The 23,602-nt window shown below is 44.1% G+C and overlaps 1 protein-coding gene across 9 annotated transcripts in view; it reads right to left on the minus strand.

The window, feature by feature from the left end:
* Positions 1–22,760, minus strand: part of MPDZ (multiple PDZ domain crumbs cell polarity complex component) — a 160,162-nt gene extending 137,402 nt beyond the window's left edge. For all 9 annotated transcript variants that reach the window (XM_038769591.1, XM_038769588.1, XM_038769586.1 and 6 more), the window contains exons 1-3: positions 22,564–22,760; positions 8,416–8,468; positions 6,534–6,700 (exon numbers count right to left, since the gene is read on the minus strand). In XM_038769591.1, coding sequence (XP_038625519.1) covers positions 6,534–6,700; positions 8,416–8,431 — 183 coding nt within the window. In that variant the 5' untranslated portion in view covers positions 8,432–8,468; positions 22,564–22,760. The remainder of the gene's footprint in view (positions 1–6,533; positions 6,701–8,415; positions 8,469–22,563) is intronic.
* Between the last annotated feature and the right edge of the window lie 842 nt (positions 22,761–23,602).

The raw sequence follows: 23,602 nt of genomic DNA on the forward strand, positions 1-23,602 counted from the left end.
ACGTATTTTAGTGTTGGCAGTAATGCTTAAATTGGGCAACATTTAAAAAGAGGTCACTCTGGTGACAACCTGGAAATTTGTGTGTATATACACAAATACTTTATATATATATATATAAAGAACTTTATATATATATATATATAAAGAAGTATTTTGGGCCTATTTTTCTAACTCTAGAAAGAGATGTTTCTACACCAGCTCTCCTAAAATGAGGCTGGTGCATTCTTACAAAACTCCACATTAAGGGAAAAAACTCCACCCCTTCTGACATTGTGGTGCACTGTACCCAAAAAGGCTCAGGTTGCTGGACAAATTTCCCCCAGTTCTCTAACAATGGTCTAGGCAAAATGGGTAGTAGAAATACATGTTGTAGCAGAACTCAATTCACTCCCCAACAGAAACCTAATGCCAGCATCCACCTTACCTTCAACCCTGCTGCCTCAACCAATCTAGTCCCACCTCCAAACTTAATAATAATAATAATGGTATTTGCTCAACACATACTATATGCCAAGGACTGTTCTAAGCACTGGGGTAGATACAAGGTAATCAGGTTGGACACATTCCTGTCCCACATGAGGCTCAGTCTTAATCCCCAATTTTACAGATGAGGTAACTGAAGCACAGAAAAGTTAAATGACTTGCGTAAGGTCACACAGAAGACAAGTGTAAGAGCCGGGATTAGAATCCACATCCTCTGATTCCCAAGCCACTAGGCCGCACTCTGCCAGGCATCTTGACATCCAAATGCTGCCCTGACTGGCAGAGGTGCCCCAGTGCCTAGACTAATCTCTTCAAACCATTAATACCTGGGACAGCTATCTAAACAGTCCCCAGAGTCCAGGCAGCAGAGCCCCAGGGTGCAAGGTGATGGAGGGGAAAGAAGAAGAGGAAAGAGCGAGACCACAAGCTTCCCTGGGCATTTGCTAGCAATATGCGGACTCCAAACCAATTAGGAGGCGTGCACAAACGTGCTGTCCCATCTCCACAAGCAAATGCGTTAAATTGGGGCAAAAAAGTACTAGTTACCAATCACCTTTCACTGAATTGAAAATGACTGCCTGACTGCAATGGCCATTAAGCAGCAGGCTATAATCACTAAGCCTCTTTTTACTTCTTTTTCCAACCGCAGTGCGATCTATCTAGCCAGGATTTGAGATTTATGAAAGTAGACCCAGTTTTAGGACCAAAGGTATTTTTTTAAAGCATTAATCCTATCAGTTCCCATAGGCTTGCAATCTTTATAAATCTTCATTATGTATAAAGGACAAGTCGGTGTGAAAAAATAAACCACACATTTCTGTTACTTTCTCTACCAGCTCATTTGCCAAGCCAAAGAACCACTTAGAAACTCCATTTCCACATATATTGTACCAGACAATTTCCAAAGGATAATCAGGCATTATAACATCATGTGTGACAAATTTCTGTGGCTAAATTGCTTACATGTTTATTTCTTGACAATAGCGAGATTTGTCATGAATAAGCATTAAGCCCTGTAGTTATTAGCTATTATCTTTGATGACTAGGTGGCATTGCATTTGACAGATCACTGACATATGATCACAGTTCTTTTTTCCCCAAATTACATGTGATTCAGGCACTAGGAAATGAACTGAAACCTAGAAGAAAATATTCAGGTATAACAGAGCCTTCTTTTAGCTGGCAGGTATAACAATACACAATGTAAGAAAATTAAACAGAGGTATCAATTAAACTCAGACCTGCTAATATTTTTGACAATATTTAAATAGCACAGCCTCCTTGGGCATAGCTGGGTTTTTTTTGCCCTCTCAGTTACATACCTGTCAAGTATTTAATCTGCTAAAGAACACCACTTGATTTTGAAGGTTAGCTTGACTTTGAACAATAGTGGTCTATTTTCCCAATGTTTTATTTCAATATTAAGTAGCACAAAAGCAGCACTTACGATAATCAGGTCAGACTCAGTCCCTGTCCCACATGAGGCTCACAGCCTGAAGGAGAACAGATATTCGATATCCATCTTGCAGATGGGGTAACAGGCACAGAGAAGCTAAGTGGCTTATCGAAGGTCCCACGGCGTGCAAGAGGCAGAACCAGGATTAGAACCCAGGTCCTCAGACTCCTAGGCCCTCGCTCTACCCACTAGGCAAAACTGCTTCTCTACAGAAATCCACTAACGCATGCACACACACAGAGTACTCTTGTAACACATGAGTTACATTCTTGAAGAGCTCCAGGTTAAGGAAAACCAGTGTTATAATAATAATGATGGCATTTATTAAGCGCTTACTATGTGCAAAGCATTGTTCTAAGTGCTGGGCACTGTTCTAAGCACCGGATGCCTTGGCTAATACAGGAAGCATGTACACAACCGTTTCTTGCAACATCATATTAGCAGTCTGTCCAGATAGACGTGCATTGACAGAACATTCCCACCAGAGTTCTAACCAAAATCTGTGATGAAAACCAGCATTACTGGCAATCTGACTTTATGCCTGCGTGTATATTATACATATTGTCTGTCATGCTCAAAAAAGTGATCGTTTACAATGAAGGAATAACAACTGGTGCATGTGTGGCAGAGTTATTGTCAGTCCATAGTGCTTGGCTAACTCTACAAAGCCATTTACACTACTGACTAGCATGCAATCTTGGATGAGTGTGCCTAGAGGGTGCAGTCATAAGCATATGGCAACTTCTGAATTGCTTTGGATGACACCCAAAGACGGCTGAATTGGAGATGTTTCCCACATAAGTGGAAGCTCATTCCAAACACCTATATCCATGCCCCTTGTTGAACAGTCTGGCACCACTGTGTAGAACAAATTGGCCAGACCTATTACACATACCTGTTTTACCCCATTGACGAAGGGAAATGGATTGGACAGGTCATGCCGGGTCTGGAACAACCAGCCAAAACACTGTGAAGCAGTTTCAAACTTGGTGAACCCATCTGGATGGCCAAATTCACTGAGTAATTTCTAAAATCTCCACCAAGGAATTTGCACAGTCTATGCAAATCCTATAGAGGTCCTGATGCCTTCTCCTTGCATTTTTCCTCTACATGGTGTGATGACAAGCATCATGTCCACTAATCACGCTGAGGTCTGAAGTCACACTGGAATTTTGTGATTGTACACTTAACAACATTCTTCAGAAGCCAGCCCAGGTCTCTGGCGAGGTTCTTCCACGACTGGAGAACAATGAGATGCCTCAAAAATTAGTGCAGTCTAATATTCCCCCTTTCTTCTTAAGGTTGGTGACATCTATGAGATGCTGTAGCATCTCCAAAGTGTTCCACATATTGAGGAAGAACTTGTTTACTTAAGCAGGGTCTCCTCTCCATGCTTGTAGAGTTCCGTAGCAATGCCTTTGGGTCCGCGTGTTTTGCCATTTTTCATGGCTTGATTGCCATGGGTTGACTTCCTCAAGAAACTCAGACAAGAGCCATGTCTTTGCAGGTTGGAAGGGCATCATCTTTAACAGAAGGTATGTTGAGGATTATTTTGAAATACTGGGGTCATCTCCTCAGAATCACTTCATCTTCTGTGATGAGGTTAAAGCCACCTTAACTATTCAGAGGGCCTGTTTGGAGATTTGGGGGGAGGGGGTATGGGGGGGAGGGGGAGCAGCAGTCCTCTCCTAAACCACCTCCACTGCTCCCTCTCCCCCCGGGTCACAGGGCAGGGAAGCTAGTGGGAAGTAGCCATGCTGGGGAAGATGTAAGGTGCAGTGGCGACTACCAGAAAGGCAACAGAAGTAAAAAGAGGTTAAAGAAATAAAAAATGTGCCACACAGCACAGTTCACCACATATGGAGAGCAGGTAAAGGAGAGGGCTGGGCAAGTGGAGAAAAGGAATGATGGGAGGGCAGAAAACTGACTTACCTGCAGTTGTTCGACGTAATATCAGGGATGGAGTTTACGAATCCTGGGGTACATCAGCGAACACTATTATGTATATCTCCAGACTGCACATATTGCAGGGTGCTCGGAACCTGGAGTACACCTGTACGCCAGAAGCAAAAGACACTGACCTTGCCCTCGAGAACCTTAAGAAGGCAGGTGAAAGACTGGGGTTGAGAAGCAGGCCATCTATATAGAAGTGGTAGCTGAACTCACGGAATAGGATGAGCTCACCGAATGTGACCAGAGAAAAAGAAGAGTAGGGGAATGAAAAACCGAGCCTTCTTGGGCAACCGCAGTTAGGAGGTGAAGTGTAAGATGAGCCATTGAAGGAGCCTGAGAAGTAGTCAGAGAGGCTGGAGGTGAACTAAGTGAGTATAGTGTTTCTAAGAGTACAATGGTGAAAATTTGAAGGGGAAAAAGAAAGACAAATAAAGGGGTGGAGGTGGGGTGGAAGAGAAAATAAGGAGTGGAGAAAGGGAGAGGAAGGAAAGGAAAAAGATAGGCGGAGAGGAAGCTAAGAGGGCACTTGGGACTGTGTCGCTTACTTCTATTATAATCAATTCCTAGAGTCTTCTATGGAGCCGAGGCTTACCTGTCATTTGACAGAATACGTCATCATCATAACACTGACAACCGTGGTATTTGTTAAACATTTACTATGAGCCAAACACTGTATACTAAGTGCTGAGGTAGATTCAAAATAATCAGAACACAGTCCCTGTCCCACATGCGGCTCACAATTTAAATATTTATTCACTCATATTTATTGAGTGCTTATTGTGTGCAAAGTACTGTACTAAGTGCTTGGGGAAGTACAATATAACAATAAACAGACACATTCCCTGCCCACAATGAGTTTACAGTCTAGAGAGGGAGACATATTATAAATTGCAGATATGTACCTAAGTAGAGGGAGAACAGCTGCAGAATCCCCATTTTACAGATGAGGAAAACTGAAGCACGGAAAAGTTAAGTGACTTGCCCAAGGTCACATAACAGGCAAGTGGTGGAGCCAGGATTCAAACCCAGGCCTTCTGACTCCTAGGCCTGTGCCCTTTCCAGTGCCACACTGTTTCCCCATGTGCCTAGTACAGTGCTTTGGACAGATAGATACAGACACAGTTCATTTAAACAGCCTGGCTGCTGTATTGCTATATTGTCTCCGTCTCTTGGGACAACTGGAGAAAATGTAGATTAGGTACACAAGAGTGTTAAGGAGGTAAGGCTGGCACTTGGAAAGTTTATAGCTGGTGATTTTTTTTTTTTAAGTGATGATCGAAGTTGTCAGAGTATGTTAAGAAGGGAGATATGTTCTGGAACAGTTGATTGGGTTAAAGGAAATATAGTACTACTGCTGTGCAGAATAAAGGCAGAGTAGTAGCAGGTGGTGTGAAGTTTGAAATGGTAGAAGCATGCTTGGTTTCTGAATTTCCTCCAATGATACTCAGGGATTCCTGAGCACAGGAGTAGAGGAAGCAAAATGTTGAGGTGACCAAGGGCTAGAGGGACAGAAAAGCAAGGGAGCTGAATTCAGTCACCTTCAACATCAACGAACAAGTCAGAATTCACAACAATGTGGCCCTAGATATGATAATAGCACTGAGGCAATGCTTTCTGCATCTCGATGTTGTTCAGTGGAGCATGTGAGAAAAATTGACAATATGAGGATACCCAAGCAGCTTCTGTTCAACTAAAAGGAGCACATACAAGCAGGTGGGCAAAACAAACATTTTAAATACACAGTGAAGCACAGTCTTGAACAAAGAGGTCTACTAGCAGACTGTTGAGAGACAACAGCAGACAGACCCACCAATCTGGCTTTCAGCAATGATAAGAGGCACTGCATCCTTTAGCAGAAACTTCAGCAAGATTGGAAGACCAAAAATAATGACAGACCCTCTCAGTGGCAAAGGCAGCACTTCAGAAAATAACTAAACACATAGCCAGTGCAAAATGGAAAGTCAGTCTCTCATAGGTCTTTATGCACCTCCCTTCCCAGATAGGCTCTACCATCAGTAGTGTCATCTTTGAGAATGGCATGCATATTCTAGTTCTATATGAATGCTATTTCATTGTTTCTTCTATAAAAATGGAACAGGAAAAAGAACATGTGTTATATTTAGGAGTTCTCATGTTTTGCACCATCTGATGCTGTCATGTCTCATTCATTTTAAGAGGTGAGAATCTCCACCAACTGATGACAATGTAATTATTCCTTTTACTGTCAAAATAGAAGTGCTTCCCATCCTCACACACGATTACACATGCAAATCTTTGCTTGTCTGAAGTCTTGTGAGCATAAAATGCTTTAATCTAAATGAGCAAGATCACCTACAAAATAACTACAAGTGATGAACAACAAAATCTGCTTCCTTCTATCCTGAACACTTATATTTCCTCTCTCCTGCAGGAATGCATCCCTTGGATCCAGACAGCTTTCAACAGGATGTCACCATCTACAGTATGCAGCAATAACCACTGCAAAAATAACTAGAGGGGAAAAAAAGCTACATGAAATATGAGCATGACTCCTTGATTTAAATGAATTAGGCATTCACCTGAAAAAGTCAGTTTTTCAATGTAGCCTGAGCCACTTCGAAGATCTTTGAACTTTTCCTTATATGGATAAAAGATACCCTACCTGATCTCTCAGCAGTTGAAAAGAAGATTGAAGGTTCAGGATCTGGCTGAAGAGAGGGCTCTGCAGGACTGACTTCAAGAGGCTCAACTTCTCTTCATTTGCTATGTCACCACGGTCACGAAGTTTGGCCTGCAAGCGTTCCACTGCCTGAAGGGCCCGATGTGTGTCTACCAAAATATTCATTCATTACCATTCAGTGATTGGTAAACAGGCCCAGAGCAAACAACTAGATAGCCTCTCACCTGTTTAAATATGTCATTTTTCTCCCAAATAGTGTGACATGTTATGCAAAGTGTGAGAAAAGAGGGTTGAAGGCAAAAAATAGTCATCAGACTCAAACATGCCAACAAATACTAGGTTAAAATAAAAAAGAAAAACAGTCTATGGGTCAGACTGGCAAATGCACTCCCCTGTTCAATACCTGCCCTCCCCTCAAACTGTAAGCTCATTGTGGATAGGGAACATGTCTGCCAACTCTCTTGCACTCTCCCGAGGGCTCAATAAATACCAAAAGCATCCCAGACTATACAGCAGCTTCAGATTACTGTCCTGGGGATTTGCTATGTACTCAGAGTGGCCCTACCAGACCTGACAGACTCAAGAGGTCTGGGAGGTGGGGGATGTGGCAAAGATGGAGGATTTTAGCTCCACCAAGGAGCTTCTAAAACAGCCACTGGTCCAAATGAGGGGTTCCAGAACTGCCCTGATCCCTCAGTAATAGGTGGACTGGAAAAGCACCTGATGTGAATCTTCAGGGTTTGGGAATGTGGGTGTTTTAACATTTCAGCAATATCATGACATTTTGACTACATGCCAGCCAAAACATAGCAAAATTCCAAATCCACTAGAGCTGGACTCAGATCAAAAGTTCTCTCCATTCACAAGTAATGACCCACTTGCACGGTTTTCAAATGAAAAACAGGAGGAAGCCACTTGGCCTCAAATCTCCCAGCTAACACTCCTCCCTCCCTGGGACAAAGTAGGGGAGTGCTCTGTGGACAACCTTAAATTCTTTGTCTGTTTTTTTACTCTAGTCTTCACACACATGATAAGAAGAAAAAAAACTGTGGTATTTGTTAAGCACTTCCTATGTGCCAGACACTGTACTAAGTAGTGGGACACATATGAGAAGCAGCGTGGCCTAATGGATAGAGCACGGGACTGTGAGCCCCACCTGGGACAGGGACTATGTCCAACATGATTAACTTGTTTCTACCCCAGTATTTAGTACAGTGCCTGGCACATAATTAACAAATTCCATTAAAAAAAAAATAAGATGCAAGATAATCAGGTCCCACATGGGCCTCACAGTCTAAGTAGGAGGGAGAACAGGTATTGAACCCCCATTTTGCAAATGAGGAAACTAAGGCACAGAGAAGTGATTCGCTTAAGTACACAGCAGGAATGTGGGAGCTGGGATTAGAACCCAGGTCCTCTGACTCCCATGGCCATGCTCTTTCCACTACGCCACACTGCTTCCCTAAGTGTAACATCCAATTATCTGAAAGCAAGGAACTCAACGGATAGTTACACCTGACAAACGATAGGACCAAGATAAGCTATGGTCCAACCTTTCATTGTGTTATCAATTTTAAATGATTAAGTGCTAAGAACAAAACTGAATCTATGTCCATGTTAATGCCATTTAACAACACTCTTAATGGTTAGAACAATTTAACAGTTTTTTCCAAGTTAGAAAATATTTTGGTTGCATTTATGCTGTTCATAAAATAGGAGGCAGGTAAGAAAAACCATTCTTGGCATTTGTTCTGTAAAAACAGATAGAATTCTGGTCAACTGCAAGGACTCTAACACCTTGCTCTGAAAGGTTTTAGGTATTCCTTTCTTTTGCAAGGATAAAATGGGAAGGAAAAATCCTTACCTATTGTTTCCAACATGTTTTCGAAAATTCAGTGGAGGCTGTTGCCAAAAAAACTGGGAGGAAATATAAAAATAAAAATGGTCATTGCAATGGAACTTAAGAATTTTGATCTCAATATTATGAATACATTTGACAATCACATGCCTTCAACAATGCCTACATCTCTGCCCCTGCTCTCTCTCCCTCCCTTCAGGCTCGTGTCTCCTCCTGCCTTCAAGACATCTCCATCTGGATGTCTGCCCGTCATCTAAAACTCAATATGTCCAAGACTGAACTCCTTATCTTCCCTCCCAAACCCTGCCCTATCCCATCACTGCTGACGGCACTACCATCCTCCCGTCTCACAAGCCCGCAACCTTGGTGTCATCCTCGACTCTGCGCTCTCGTTCACCCCTCACATCCAATTCATCACCAAAACCTGCCGGTCACAACATCGCCAAGATCCGCCCTTTCCTCTCCATCCAAACTGCTACCCTGCTTGTTCAATCTCTCATCCTATTCCGACTGGATTACTGCATCAGCCTCCTTTCTTCTCTGATCTCCCATCCTCCTGTCTCTCCCCACTTCAATCTATACTTCACGCTGCTGCCTGGATCACTTTGTCCAGAAACGCTCTGGGCATGTTACTCCCCTCCTTAAAAGTCTCCAGTGGCTACCAATCAACCTACGCACAAGGCAAAAACTCCTAACTCTCAGCTTCAAGGCTCTCCATCACCTCGCCCCCTCCTACCTCACCTCCCTTCTTTCCTTTTACAGCCCAGCCCGCACCCTCCGCTCCTCTGCCGCTAACCTCCTCACTGTGCCTTGTTCTTGCCTGTCCCACCATCAACCACTGGCCCACATCCTCCCCCTGGCCTGGAATGCCCTCCCTCCACACATCAGCCAAGCTAGCTCTCTTCCTCCCTTCAAAGCCCTACTGAGAGCTCACCTCCTCCAGGAGGCCTTCCCAGACTGAGCCCCCTCCTTCCTCTCCCCCTCCCCATCCCCCCACCTTACCTCCTTCCCCTCCCCACAGCACCTATATGTATATATGTTCGTACATATTTATTACTCTATTTTACTTGTACATATTTATTCTATTTTATTTTGTTAATATGTTTTTTTTGTCTGTCTCCCCCTTCTAGACTGTGAACCCGCTGTTGGGTAGGGACCGTCTCTATATGTTGCTAACTTGTACTTCCCAAGCGCTTAGTACAGTGCTCTGCACACAGTAAGTGATCAATAGGATTGAATGAATGAATGAACAATTTAAAAATGAAGTTGTCCCCTAAATTAGTCCCTCAAAGAAAAAAATAGAAGTGAAAGTTATTGCACAATCAGATGCTATTAAAGTTTCCAAAATATTTATTTAAAATCAAGCTATGATGTCACAAAGCCAGCCCTTGGTTTCAGGCTCTGAAAGTACAGGTTGTAGGCTACATAGATACTAGAAAATTTAGTGCCCCGAAGACAATAAACCCACTACCCACTGTCAGCCTTGGCTATTAGGAAAGTTTTCTTGACAGGCCCACCTTCCTCATCTGGATTTTCAGTCCTCCAGCAGGGCCCTGATGGAGCTCAACTGTATAAAATGAAAGAACCTTTCCAAACTCCTTGAGCAAGTTATTTACGCCTGCTGCCTCTACTTCCTCTCCTCCAATTCTCTCCATGACCCCCTCGTTCAATTTGGCTTAAACCGCTTTCACTCCACCAAAATTTTCCTCTCAAAGGTCACCAATGACCTCCTTCTCGCCAAATCCAGTGCATAGAACAGTGCTTTGCACATAGTAAGCACTTAACAAATGCCATCATTAAATCCAATGGCCACTACTCCATCCTAATCCTCCTCGACCTCTCAGCGGCCTTCAACACTGCCAACCGCCTCTTCTGGAAACATCCAGCCTTGGCTTCACCGATACTGGACTTTTCTGTTTCTCCTCCTATCTCTCTGGATGCTCATTCTCAGTCTTTCTGCAGGCTCCTCAGCCCCTCATGCCCCTAGCCTGGAACTCTCTCTCCATTCATATCCAACAGACCATCACTTTCTCCACCTTCAAAATCTTCTTAAAATCATATCTCCTCCAAGAGGCTTCCTCAACTAAGCCCTCATTTCCCCTACTCCATCTCCTTTATGCATTGCCCTGCGATTGGACTTGTGCCTTTTACTCATCCCATGACACTTATGTACATATCCATAATTAATGTATTTTAATGTCTGTCTCCCCATCTAGACTGTAAGGTCCATGTGGGCACAGAACATTTCTACCAACTCTTATACTGTACTCTCCCAAGCGTTTAGTACAGTACTCTGCAAACAGTAAGAACTTGATAAATACAACTGATTGATTGACAGAGGGTCATTACAGCAAATTTTTATAGCAGTGGAACTGGTGAGCCTCATTACCCTGAATATTCACTTTTACAGATTCAGTGCAATCCAGGCAGTCCATTTTACCAACAGTCTATAATCTCATGCCCTTGTTCATATTAACACAGAACTAGGCATTATGTTCATTTCCCCACAAAGTACATAAGCTATTTAAAAGTATTTTTAAAAATTTTAAAATAAAGCGATAAGTATTACAAGTAGAGATTCACACCACCCTCCCCAGTACACATATACAAAAAAACCCCAATGATGCCAATATAATTAACTATCACTATAGCATTCAATTCCCCAAGAACATAATTTGAGCAGTAATGAATGTCTTTACATATGCCAAAAACATTCCTTCACAGCAACACATGAAAGGTTTGATATGTTTGCACTAATATGTGCAGGACAGGACAAAGAAACGTTTATTACATATAGGTTCTTAAATAGAAAATAAAAACTTTTAAAACCTGAAAAATATAAACCCTTTAGTATAGTTCCACTCTAAAAGCGTTCCTGGTAATGATGTGAAGGGACCCCAGGGAAGGTGTTGGGAGCTGAAGAGTAACCATCCAGAAGTGAAAGCTGCTGAAAGTGAAGACAAATCTTTTCTCCCCTAATTCCTGACCAGACTAAGGGGTCCCTGAACAATTGGGAACCCTGGGCCCTTACCCAGGGGTTCTTGTTGTTGTGTGGCCCTAACAACTCCCTGCTGAAAAATGGGGTGGCTCAAAGCCTACTACAATCCTCCCCACACACTTAAGCTCGTTGTGGGCAGGTAATGTGTCCATTTATTGTTGTATTGTACTCTCCCAAGATCTTACTACTGGTCTCTGCACACAGGAAGCTCTCAATAAATATGACTGAATGAATAATGCCAACCTACTTGCTGCACCTCGATCTCATCTATCTCGTCACCCACCTCTTGCAACTCTCTCCCCCTTCATATATGACAAATCACCACCCTCCCTGCCTCCAATGCCATATTAAGATTGCATCTCCTCTAAGAGGCCTACCTTGACTAAGCCCTCATTACCCTTATTCCCTTTCCCAAGGGCTTAGTACAATGTTCTGTACCTAGAAAGCACTCAGTAAATACCACTGGTTGACTGAGCTGGGCTTGTTTGATTGAGAGGGACATAATAATAATAATGACGGCATTTGTTAAGCGCTTACTATGTGCAAAGCACTGTTCCAAGCGCTGGGGAGGATACAAGGTGATCAGGTTGTCCCATGGGGGGCTCACAGTCTTAATCCCCATTTTACAGATGAGGTAACTGAGGCTCAGAGAAGTTAAGTGACTTGCCCAAAGTCACACAGTCACATGTAGCACTTATGTCACTACTGGTGAGTGATTAAAGCAGGTGAGTGACTCAATCAGTCAGTCTACCAGGGAGGCCACAATCCCCTTTGTGACTCTAGAGAAGGCACTGGGGCACTTCTGGGAGTATCAGACTAATTATGTAGCATTTGCTTTAAACATAAACTTGTTTATGCGGAAAGATGACTCAACTAGGAAAAAAATGTCCCAAATGCATATAAATTTGTGATTACCTTAAATACTAGATGAAAAAAAGAAGAAAAAATGTAAGAGCTTTGCTGTTACGGGCTTCTGGCTCAGCAAGATGCAGCATCTGCTACTACAATTACATTTAGCATTTAACATAGTTCAAAACACCAATATTACCTGAGGCAGAAAAGCACAAGCAAGCTTTATATTTTTTTGTAGGTAGTCGGTCAGAGTGAATTGACCATTAGTGCTCCAAATGGATCATTCAGCATATTTTCACAGTTTAAGGGGGTGGAATTTCCTCAAGTCTCCAGTGGGACCAGAGTAACGTTTCAAGGGAGGGGGTAGTGTGAAGGTGCTGAGAGTGGAGGAAAAAGAGAAGTACAAAGAGACACTAAGAGGAAAGTAATTTATGCTTCAACACATTACCGCATTCACCAAATTCTTCAAACAGAACCCCCTGACCATTGACACATTGACAATCACCTCGCTTATCCTTACCTATCCCATCTCTTCTCCTACTACACCCCAGCTTGCATTCCTACCAAAATCACCTCCTCACTGCATCTCATCCCTAACTCACTCTCTCTCAACCCCTGGGTCATGCTGCTCCTCCTGCCTGTGCCATCCTTCCCCTTCAAATCTGTCAAACTTCAGCTCTTCCCATCTTCAAAGCTCTCTGAAATCTCAACTCCTCTGGGAAGCCCTCCCCCAATTAATTTCTCTTCTTCCTAAGTAACATCTATCTAACAATCATCTTAGAGCTTTTGCAACACCTCAGCATTTAGGCACTTGCAACCTTGTTACATGTTTGTACACAATTTGTACATTCTGCTATTTAAACACTTCTCTTTCTTAGATTAGGTTACATTGTAAACTCCTAGTGAGCATGGATGTGTCCTACTCTACTGCAGTACTAATAACTGTGGCATTTCTTAAGTGCTTACTATGTGTCAAGCACTGTATTAAGTGCTGGGGTAGATAAAGATAATCAGGGTGGACACAGTTCCTGTCCTATATAGGGCTCATAGTCTAAGTAGGAAGGAGAATAGGTACTGAATCCCCATTTTGCAGATGATGAAACTGAAGCACAGAGAAGTTGAGAAACTTGCCCAAGGTCACACAGCAGAAAAGTGGCAGAGCCAAGATTAGAACCCAGGTTCTCTCACTCCCAGGCCCGTGCTCTTTCCTCTAGGCCACGCTGCTGTTCATACTCTCCCAAGTATCCCTCTCACCTATGAGAGCAGCGTGGCCTACTGGAAAGAGCACGGGCCTGCGAATTCTAATCCCAGCTCCATCACTTACTTGTCTGCTTGTGACTTTGGGCAAGTCAATTTTCTGTGCCTCAGTTACCTCAGCTGTAAAATGGGGACTACGACTGGGAGCCCTATGTGGGATAGGAACTGAGTCCAACATGACTATTTTATTCCTACCCCAGTGCTTAGCACAGTGTCTGCCACATTGTAAGGGCTTAAATGCCATTTTTTTAAAAAGTCCTTAGTTCAGTGCACTGCAATCAGTCAACAATATTCATAGAGTGCTTACTATGTGCAAACCCTTGTACTGAGCACTTAGAAAGTAAATCGATTACATAAACCAATCCCAGCACTCATAGTTTACAACCTGCACATAGTAGGCTCTCAAATACTATTGCTAGGAAGATTATATTTCACTGTTCTTTTTGACTGGCAATCTCACATTGCTTCCCTTTTAAAGATATCCATTGTGGTCTGTTGAGTGCATATCTGGTGGATTTTTTCTTAAACTGTATGCCAAACATGACAGACTTGGCCAGAAGCCTTCAGTTACCATGACACTCAGAAGAGAACATCTAGAATCCTGTGAATGTTTTTCACGTATGGAGATAAAAATTAAAAAATTGGGGGAGGGTGCAGGGGGAGAGCAATTCTTTCTCTAGTGATTGAGAATACTAACCATAAATTTAAGTAAAATGATCATCTGATCTGTTTTACCACTACTAAACCTACTTTTGAATTTTGCAAAAAATAAATAAATAAATAAACCAAAAAAAATAAACCTACAGCCTCTACTCCATCCTAATCCACCTCGACCTCTTAGTTGCCTTCAACACTGTGGGCCACCCCTCAACTTTGGCTTCACTGACCCTGTCCTCTCCTGGTTCTCCTCTCTCTCCGGCTAATCAATCAATCGTATTTATTGAGCGCTTACTGTGTGCAGAGCACTGTACTAAGCGCTTGGGAAGTACAAGTTGGCAACATATAGAGACGGTCCCTACCCAACAGTGGGCTCACAGTCTAGAAGGGGGAGACAGAGAACAAAACAAAACATATTAACAAAATAAAATAAATTAACAAAATAAAATAAATAGAATAGATATGTACAAGTAAAATAAAGTAAGAAATATGTACAAACATATATACATATATGCAGGTGCTGTGGAGAAGGGAAGGAGGTAAGGCAGGGGGGATGGAGAGGGGGAAGAGGGGGAGAGGAAGGAGGGGGCTCAGTCTGGGAAGGCCTCCTGGAGGAGGTGAGTTCTCAGTAGGGCCTTGAAGGGAGGAAGAGAGCTAGCTTGGCGGATGTGCGGAGGGAGGGCATTCCAGGCCAGGGGGAGGACGTGGGCCGGGGGTCGATGGCGGGACAGGTGAGAACGAGGCACAGTGAGGAGATTAGCGGCAGAGGAGCGGAGGGTGTGGGCTGGGCTGTAGAAGGAGAGAAGGGAGGTGAGGCAGGAGGGGGTGAGGTGATGGACAGCCTTGAGGCCGAGGGTGAAGAGTTTCTGCCTGATGCATAGGTTGATTGGTAGCCACTGGAGATTTTTGAGGAGGGGAGTAACATGTCCAGAGCATTTCTGGACAAAGACAATCCAGGCAGCGGCGTGAAGTATGGATTGAAGTGGGGAGAGACAAGAGGATGGGAGATCAGAGAGGAGGCTGATACAGTAGTCCAGACAGGATAGGATGAGAGCTTGAACGAGCAGGGTAGCGGTTTGGATGGAGAGGAAAGGGTGGATCTTGGCAATGTTGCGGAGCTGAGGCCGGCGGGTTTTGGTGATGGCTTGGAAGTGAGGGGTGAACGAGAGAGCGGAGTCGAGGATGACACCAAGGTTGCGGGCCTGTGAGACGGGAAGGATGGTAGTGCCATCAACAGTGATGGGAAAGTCAGGGAGAGGGCAGGGTTTTGGAGGGAAGACAAGGAGTTCAGTCTTGGACATGTTGAGTTTTAGGTGGCGGGCAGACATCCAGATGGAGATGTCCTGAAGGCAGGAGGAGATGCGAGCCTGGAGGGAGGGGGAGAGAGCAGGGGCAGAGATGTAGATTTGGGTGTCATCAGCGTAGAGATGATAGTTGAAGCCGTGAGAGCGAATAAGGTCACCAAGGGAGTGAGTGTAGATCGAGAACAGAAGGGGACCTAGAACTGAACCCCAAGGCTCAGTTCTGGGTCCCATTTACACCCACTCCCTGGAGAACTCATTCACTCCCTTGGCTTCAACTACCAACTTAAGCAATCGTATTTACTGAGTGCTTACAGTGTGCAGTGCACTGTACCATATAACACTTGGGAGACACGTTCCCTGCCCACAACGGGCTTACAGTCTAGAGGGGGAGACAGACGTTAATATAAATGAATTATTAATATGTACATAAGCGTTGTATTACTGAGAGGAGGCTGGATAAGGGTGCAAATCCAAGTGCAAGGGGAACACAGAAGAGAGTAGAAGAAGAGGAAATGAAGGCTGAGTCAGGGAAGGCCTCTGGGAGATGTGCTTTTAATAAAGCTTTGAAGGTGGGGAGATTGATCATGTGTTAGATATAAAGAGGGAGGGCGTGACAGGTAAGAGGTCCGTGATGAGATAGATGAGATCGAGGTACAGTGTATAGGTTGGCATTAGAGGAGTGAAATGTGTGGGCTGAGTTGTAGTAGAAAATCAGGGAGGTGAAGTAGGAGGGGCTAGGTGATTGAGTGCTTTCAAGCCTAATGTAAGGAGTTTCTGTTTGATTCAGAGGTGGATGGGCAACCATTGGAGGTTCTTGAGGAGTGGGGAAAATGAATTGAATGGTTTTATAGAAAAATGATCTGGGCAGCAGACTGAATTATGAACTGGCATGGGAAGAGACAGCAGGCAGGGAAGTCAGCAAGGAAGCTGATTCAGTAATCAAGGCAAGATAGGCTAAGTGCTTGGATCAATGTGGTAGTTTGGATGGAGAGGAAAGGGTGGATTTTACTGATGTTCTGAAAGTTGAACCGACAAGATTTAGTGAGAGACTCAATATGGGGGTTGAATGAGAGATTAGTCAAGGATAATGCCAAGGTTATAATAATAATTTTGGTATTTGTTAAGCGCTTACTATGTGCCAAGCCCTGTTCTAAAGTTATGGACTTGTGAGACAGGGATGATGGTCTGGAAACAGTCTGAATGAAAAAGCAGCGAAAGTGACAGTGTATAGTAAGAACTATTTATCATTTAAGAATAGGAATTTTAGAAGTATTGATTCCAAAATTGGGAAGCACATATCCCTGGGGGTTTGCTAACTCGCTCCTGTAAGTCGATGAAAACTGTAAAATACTATAGCCAGACCAACCTCCTCCAGCACCACTGGAGGCTACATGCTGGAAGCCCCCTTCCCTGCACCGGCAGTGGGCAGACAGGGACTGAGACACATGTGATAAGAGGTCTCTGGTGGAGACACTGCCCCAAACCTGAATTAGGTTCCCTTGGCAACAGAGTAAACCAAGAAAGTAACCTTAACAACCTTGGAGAAGATGAGATGGTGGATTTTCCGGGTGCTCGATATGGGCAGGGAAAGTGCCTCCAAACTGTTGCAATGTACTCTCCCAAGTGCACCAGGGAGCCTGAGGACTTCCATCTCCAAAAACCATTCATTTGGTTGCCTTGTTATTGTTTGATCATTTGTTGACTGTTGTTTACAGTCCATTGTTTTTTGTTAATTTTAAATCTTCTGCTCCAACCTAGATTGGGCGGGACAAAGTCTGTCTAATTTGTTATGTCTGTGTCTACCCTAACTTTTAACAAAGTGTTAGCACATAGTAAACATTTAAGAAATACCATAAGCCTCACTTCAGGAGCCTCAGTCCTGAATCTGCATTAAGGAATCAGTTGTGTTAGTGGTCTGTGCCGCACTACTCGCACTCTCTGTTCCTTCCTAGTCACGTTCTCACAAGGGCAAGGAGTGCAATGAATGAACCCAGCAGGTAAGGGGGCAGGGTGCAGAGCAAATGAGAAATGCCTGTAAATGATTTTTCTAGCGCAGGAGTCACAAAGTGACCACAATATAATGCTGATGCAGTACAGTGGCTCCATAAGCCAGAGGGCAATTGGCTTGGTAGCTGCTGTGGTCTTTACCACCCGTTTTCCAGCTATTTTTCAGGACTCCTGTCAGATATGTCTACCCCGTGGAATGTTTTCATCAGACCACCATCATGGCTCAGACTCAATGTTGCTTAATAATGTCAACTTTTAAAGTGATAGAAAGATATGGTTCAATGTTGAGCACAGCTCTTGCATGACATTACTTTCTGGAACCATTGTCTTTTTCCAGCCAACCTCTTATCATATATTATTCCAGTATATTAATACTGAAAGAAATAACATGATGCAAATAACCCTGCTACTAGAACTAGAACAAGAAACAAAAAATTGCTTTGCTACTTATTACAAATGAGAAGTTAAAATAAAAAAAAATGTTCACCCAGACAAAAACATAAAACCCAAAAGAGGAAGCAGGAAAAAAAAAAGCCCATTTGGGGCCTATAGAGGTAGAGGAAGATTCAGATAATCAGGTCAGGCGCAGCCTCTGTCCCACATGGGGCTCACAATCTAAGTAGGTGAGAAAACAGGTATTGAATCCCCATTTTACCGAGGAGGGAACTCAGGCACAGAGAAGTTAAGTGACTTGGCCTAGGTTACAGCATGTAAGTGATGGCTTCAGGATTAGAATCCAGGCCCATGCTCTCCTCACTGGGCCATGCTGCTTGTCTTTACCGTTACTGAAGTCTTTCCTATACTCTCAAATGGCAGTCTTCTCCTTCATTGCCCTATTCTTTGATCCTTATCATCAAATGGAGTTGACCTCACTTAAGAGATGGAAAAAGAAGATGATTTTTATAGGGATCAATGAAAATTACTATCTCTTCAGATAGTAATATGTCATCTATGCTAATACAATTCAAACCAGGCTTATAACACAAAAGGCACAGTATTTTAGGTATAGTATATACCTATACTATATATATACTATATACTATACTATATATATACTATACTATATATAGTATATTAGCTTCGTTAGCTAATTCTGATCATCAGTCAAAAATCAGCTTTTGACATGTGAATTATCTAGAATCCAATGGATAGTTATTGCTTGGCTGTTTATCTTGCAGTGTTCACGTGATCAGCCTAATAGGCATTATTTACTCAGACACACCACAGCAAAGCTACAACTCAGAAAATCTGCCATTGGCAGAATCCAAGTGTACTAAAAAGATTATAAAATACTAAGGCAGATGGATACCTAGATTTAATTGTATTCACTCATATTTTTACTAATTTGGCTTGAAAAAAATTAGGAATGAACTAGTTCCAATAAACCTATTACTTAAACTCTAACATAACTGCCCCCTGTAAAGTGGCTTCTAGACCAGTAGTGCCCAAATAACATTTGCATGACTATGCCTCTTTAATAATAGGCCAATGGTAATACAGGTATCATAATAATAATTATTATGGTATTAAGCAGTTACTATATGCCAGGCACTCTTCTAAGCACTGGGTGGATACAAGCAAATTGGGTTGGAAACAGTCCCTTGTCCCATGTGGGGCTCACAGTCTCAATCCCCATTTTTCAGATGAAATAACATTCATTCATTCAATCGTATTTATTGAGCGCTTACTGTGTGCAGAGCACTGTACTAAGCGCTTGGGAAGTACAAGTTGGCAACATATAGAGATGGTCCCTACCCAACAGCGAGCTCACAGTCTAGAAAGGGGAGACAGACAACAAAACAAAACATGTGGACAGGTGTCAAGTCATCAGAATAAATAGAAGTAAAGCTAGATGCACATCATTAACAAAATAAAGAGAATAGTAAATATGAACAAGTAAAATAGAGTAATAAATCTGTACAAACATATATACAAGTGCTGTGGGGAGGGGAAGGAGGTAGGACGGGGGGATGGAGAGGAAAAAGGGGGCTCAGTCTGGGAAGGCCTCTTGGAGGAGGTGAACTCTCAGTAGGGCTTTGAAGGGAGGAAGAGAGCTAGCTTGGCGGCTGTGTGGAGGGAGGGCATTCCGGGCCAGGGGAAGGACGCGGGCCGGGGGTCGATGGCGGGACAGCCACAGAGGAGTGAAGTGACTTGCCCAAGGTCACAGCACACAAGCGGCAGAGCAGGGATTAGAACCCATGACCTTCTGACTCCCAGGCCCGCCATTATCCACTACACCATGCTGTTTCTTTTCATGCATTTTAACCTAAGCAGAAGTATCAATCATATTTATTGAGCAGTTACTGTGTAGGGAACACTGTAGTAAGCTCCTTTTTAAATGGCATTTGTTAAGCACTTACTATGTGCCAGGCACTGTACTTACTAAGCACTGCGGTAGATAGAAGCTAATCGGGTTGAACACAGTCCATGTCCCAAATGGGGCTCATGGTCTCAATCCCATTTTAGAGATGAGGTAACAAACACAGAGAAGTAAAGTGACTTGCCCAAGGTCCCACAGCAGACAAGTGGTAGAGCTGGGATTAGAGTGGTTGCCCAACCACCTCTGCATCACCACTGGCTTTAAGGCACTCAATCACCTTGCCCCCACTCCTACCTCACCTCACTACTCTCCTACTATAACCCACTTCGCTCTAATGCCAACCTTCTCGTTGTACCTAGATCAATCATATTTATTGAGCGCTTACTGTGTGCAGAGCACTGTACTAAGCGCTTGGGAAGTACAAGTTGGCAACATATAGAGACAGTCCCTACCCAACAGTGGGCTCACAGTCTAAAAGGGGGAGACAAAGAACAAAACCAAACATACTAACAAAATGACTAGACTAGATCTCATCTACCTTGCCGTCAACCCCTCACCCATGGTTTCTGGCCTGGAACATCCTCCCTCCTCAAATCTGACAGAATTAATTTCTCCCCCTTCAAAGCCTTATTGAAGGCACATCTCCTCCAAGAGGCCTTCCTGACTAAGCCCTCCTTTCCGCTTCTCCCACTCCCTCCTGCATTACCCTGACTTGCTCCCTTTATTCAACCCCCCTCCCAGCCAGCTCGTATATACAGATCTGTAAGCTGTTCCTTTATAGTAATGACTGTCTCCCCCTCTAGACTGTAAGCTCGTTGTGGGAAGGGGCTGTGTTTGTTATATTGTGCTCTCCCAAGCGCTTAGTACAGTGCTCTGCTTATAGTAAGCACTCAATAAATACCATTAAATGAATGAGTCCTTTTGACTCCCAGGTCCATGTTCTAGCCACTTTGCCATGCTGCTTGCCACGCACTTGGGAGAGTACAGTATAAAGAATTGGTAATAATAATGATGGCATTTGTTAAGCGCTTACTATGTATAAGTGCTATGTATGTACTATGTATGTACCTGTATATATATGTTTGTACATATTTATTACTCTATTTTACTTGTACATATCTATTCTATTTATTTTATTTTGTTAATATGTTTGGTTTTGTTCTCTGTCTCCCCCTTCTAGACTGTGAGCCCACTGTTGGGTAGGGACTGTCTCTATATGTTGCCAATTTGTACTTCCCAAGCGCTTAGTACAGTGTTCTGCACACAGTAAGCGCTCAGTAAATACGATTGATGATGATGATATGTTGCCAACTTGTACTTCCCAAGCGCTTAGCACAGTGCTCTGCACACAGTAAGCACTCAATAAATACGACGGATTGATTATGTGCGTTCTAAGCGCTGGAGTCACACCATCCCTGCCCACAGGTTTACAGTCTAGAAGAACTTACTGAAGCCTGCAAAAAATAAAGTGTTCTGGCTTTAACAAGATTTTGCTAAATCAAATTTTAAATTGTTATGCTGGCATAAGAAGAGTTTGATACATTTGGCTACCCAAACTGAAATAGACATGGGTTGGTTGGGGCTTTTTTTTTTTTCCAAATTTCTGTTTTAACTTCACCCCAAAGATGGAAAAGGGGTTTCCTTCAGGATTTACGAATGCATGCTCCCGGTGAACTGCTCGTTCCTAAAGCCCACCATCCCTTCCTTGCTAACCTCCGCCGCTTTCACCCGGGGCTGTAACTTCAGAAGCGCCCGCGGAGTTCCGAGGAAGGGAAGAGGGAGGATGTTTATGCAACCAGTGGCCTCCCCATCCCCCTACTCTTCCCCCTCCTCCCTCCACCCGAACAGTCACTCCGTTTGTTGTACGGGATGGCTCAGTTTGGGGGCCGCCACAGCAAACACAACCTAAAATAACCCTCCAATAGGGCTCGAGAAGTCTCCGAAGACCTGCTACGTGAAAAGATCCGGATTTGAGCGGTGCAAAATCGCAAAGATGAAAGCAGGGGCGGGGGAGGAAAAAGGCGACTGCAGGCTCTTCTCAACCAAGCTCTCCGGATTTTTTTTTTTTAAGGCTAGAAACGCCAGTGGCGTTTACACCATTCTGTCTCCTACCAGTTGTACAACTGTGATCCGGGTCCCCGGGCTCATTCCCAGATCCCAAGTAAACAGGCACGAAGCATCATTTGGCCGCTCCACCCCCGAGCTTCCTCCCTTCCTCGAACCCCCTTAAAAACGGGCCTCCCTCTCGGTCTTTTGAGCCAGAACATCCCTGGGGGGGGGGGGCGTTTGCCTCCTAACACTGCACCGGGGCCTTGGAGTACCCACAACCAACCCAGCGGAGAAGGAAGCAACAGGCTCCAGGGCCCACCGGTGGCTTCTTAAGAGTCTAGGGCCCTGCCATCGCCGAATACGAGCACCGAACGCGGTCCTCGCCCTCCCCGCCACACAGACAGACGATCGAGCAATCAAATAGAGAAAAACAAGAAGAAAACCCTTCTGCAACCACGTTTAGAGCGGGAGGGGAAAGAAAAAAGTTGGCTGCTCAGTGCTGATGGGAAGCCTCCTTTCCATCCTTTTAAAGCAACAGAAGGAGAGCCGTTCTGCCAAAGCGTTAGGGGACTGGGCCGGGCGAACCCCTTATCTTTCCTCCCTTCCACTGGCCCCACAAATTCCCGATGGAACGCTCCCAGGAAGAGGGCGGGGGGGGGGGGAGAGGGATCAGTGGGGGGGAGGGGGTTCGCTCTGCATTCCTAACTCACCACCCCCTCCTCCGTCGCCGCGCCTCCAGGCTGCTTCTCCCAGCCAGCACCGTCGCCCGTTTTCTCCGCTCGCTCCAGTTCCCAAACGCAGTGGGATTTGCCGGGGGCGAAGGAGGGTCGTTTGTGATCCTGTTTTCTCCCCCTGCCTACGCTCTTTATCCTCTCTCCCGAAGTAACGGCCCCGAGAGGAACGGCAGGATAAACACACACGCTATCAGGAAACTTAATCCTGCCCAGCCATTAAGCGGCTAGACGCCAATCCCCCCCCCCCCGCAACCGTCCTCCTTCCCCCAGATTTCCCACCCCCTTTCCTATTTACTCCTCTCCCACTCCCCCTCTACAAGACGCACGTGGGCGAATACGGGCATTAGGAAGAAGCCATGACAACTACAATCAACTCCCCATTATTCGAGCCAGGCTTGACCGCTTTGCGGTTGGTATGTCGAGGGGAACTCTTGCCACACAAAACTTGCTCTGCTTTAAAAAAAAAAGAATTGCCCTGCGGCTGGAACTTCAACCACTCCTAATCGGGCATCCTACATTACAAGCAAAGTGCCTTTCGAATTAAAAAGATAGCCCCGAGATGGCTGGAATTGTACTGTTTATGTATAGTAAAGGTCTTTGGACCAATTAAATGCCTGGCGTTAGAGGTAACTCAGTCCATTGCTTTTTCAACTGCCAGAAACCAGAGAACAAAATTGGGTATCATTCATAGGCTTTTTTAAAGAAAATTTTTAAAGTGTGCACCCGGGGGGAATAAGACGATGCAATCTGTCTCCCCTTTTAGACTGTGAGCCCACTGTTGGGTAGGGACTGTCTCTATATGTTGCCAACTTGTACTTCCCAAGCGCTTAGTACAGTGCTCTGCACCCAGTAAGCGCTCAATAAATACGATTGATGATGATGATACGTAGACCAAGACAATATTTAAGTAGGTCACTATTTAAGAAAATGTGTTTGAAATCTACCTGTATGTAAAATCTCCATGGAATTAACACAATTCGGCAATGATTTCCCCCCTAAATGAGAGTTTAGGAAC

This window comes from Tachyglossus aculeatus, chromosome X4, assembly GCF_015852505.1.
Source record: "Tachyglossus aculeatus isolate mTacAcu1 chromosome X4, mTacAcu1.pri, whole genome shotgun sequence".
Lineage (NCBI taxonomy): Eukaryota > Metazoa > Chordata > Mammalia > Monotremata > Tachyglossidae > Tachyglossus > Tachyglossus aculeatus.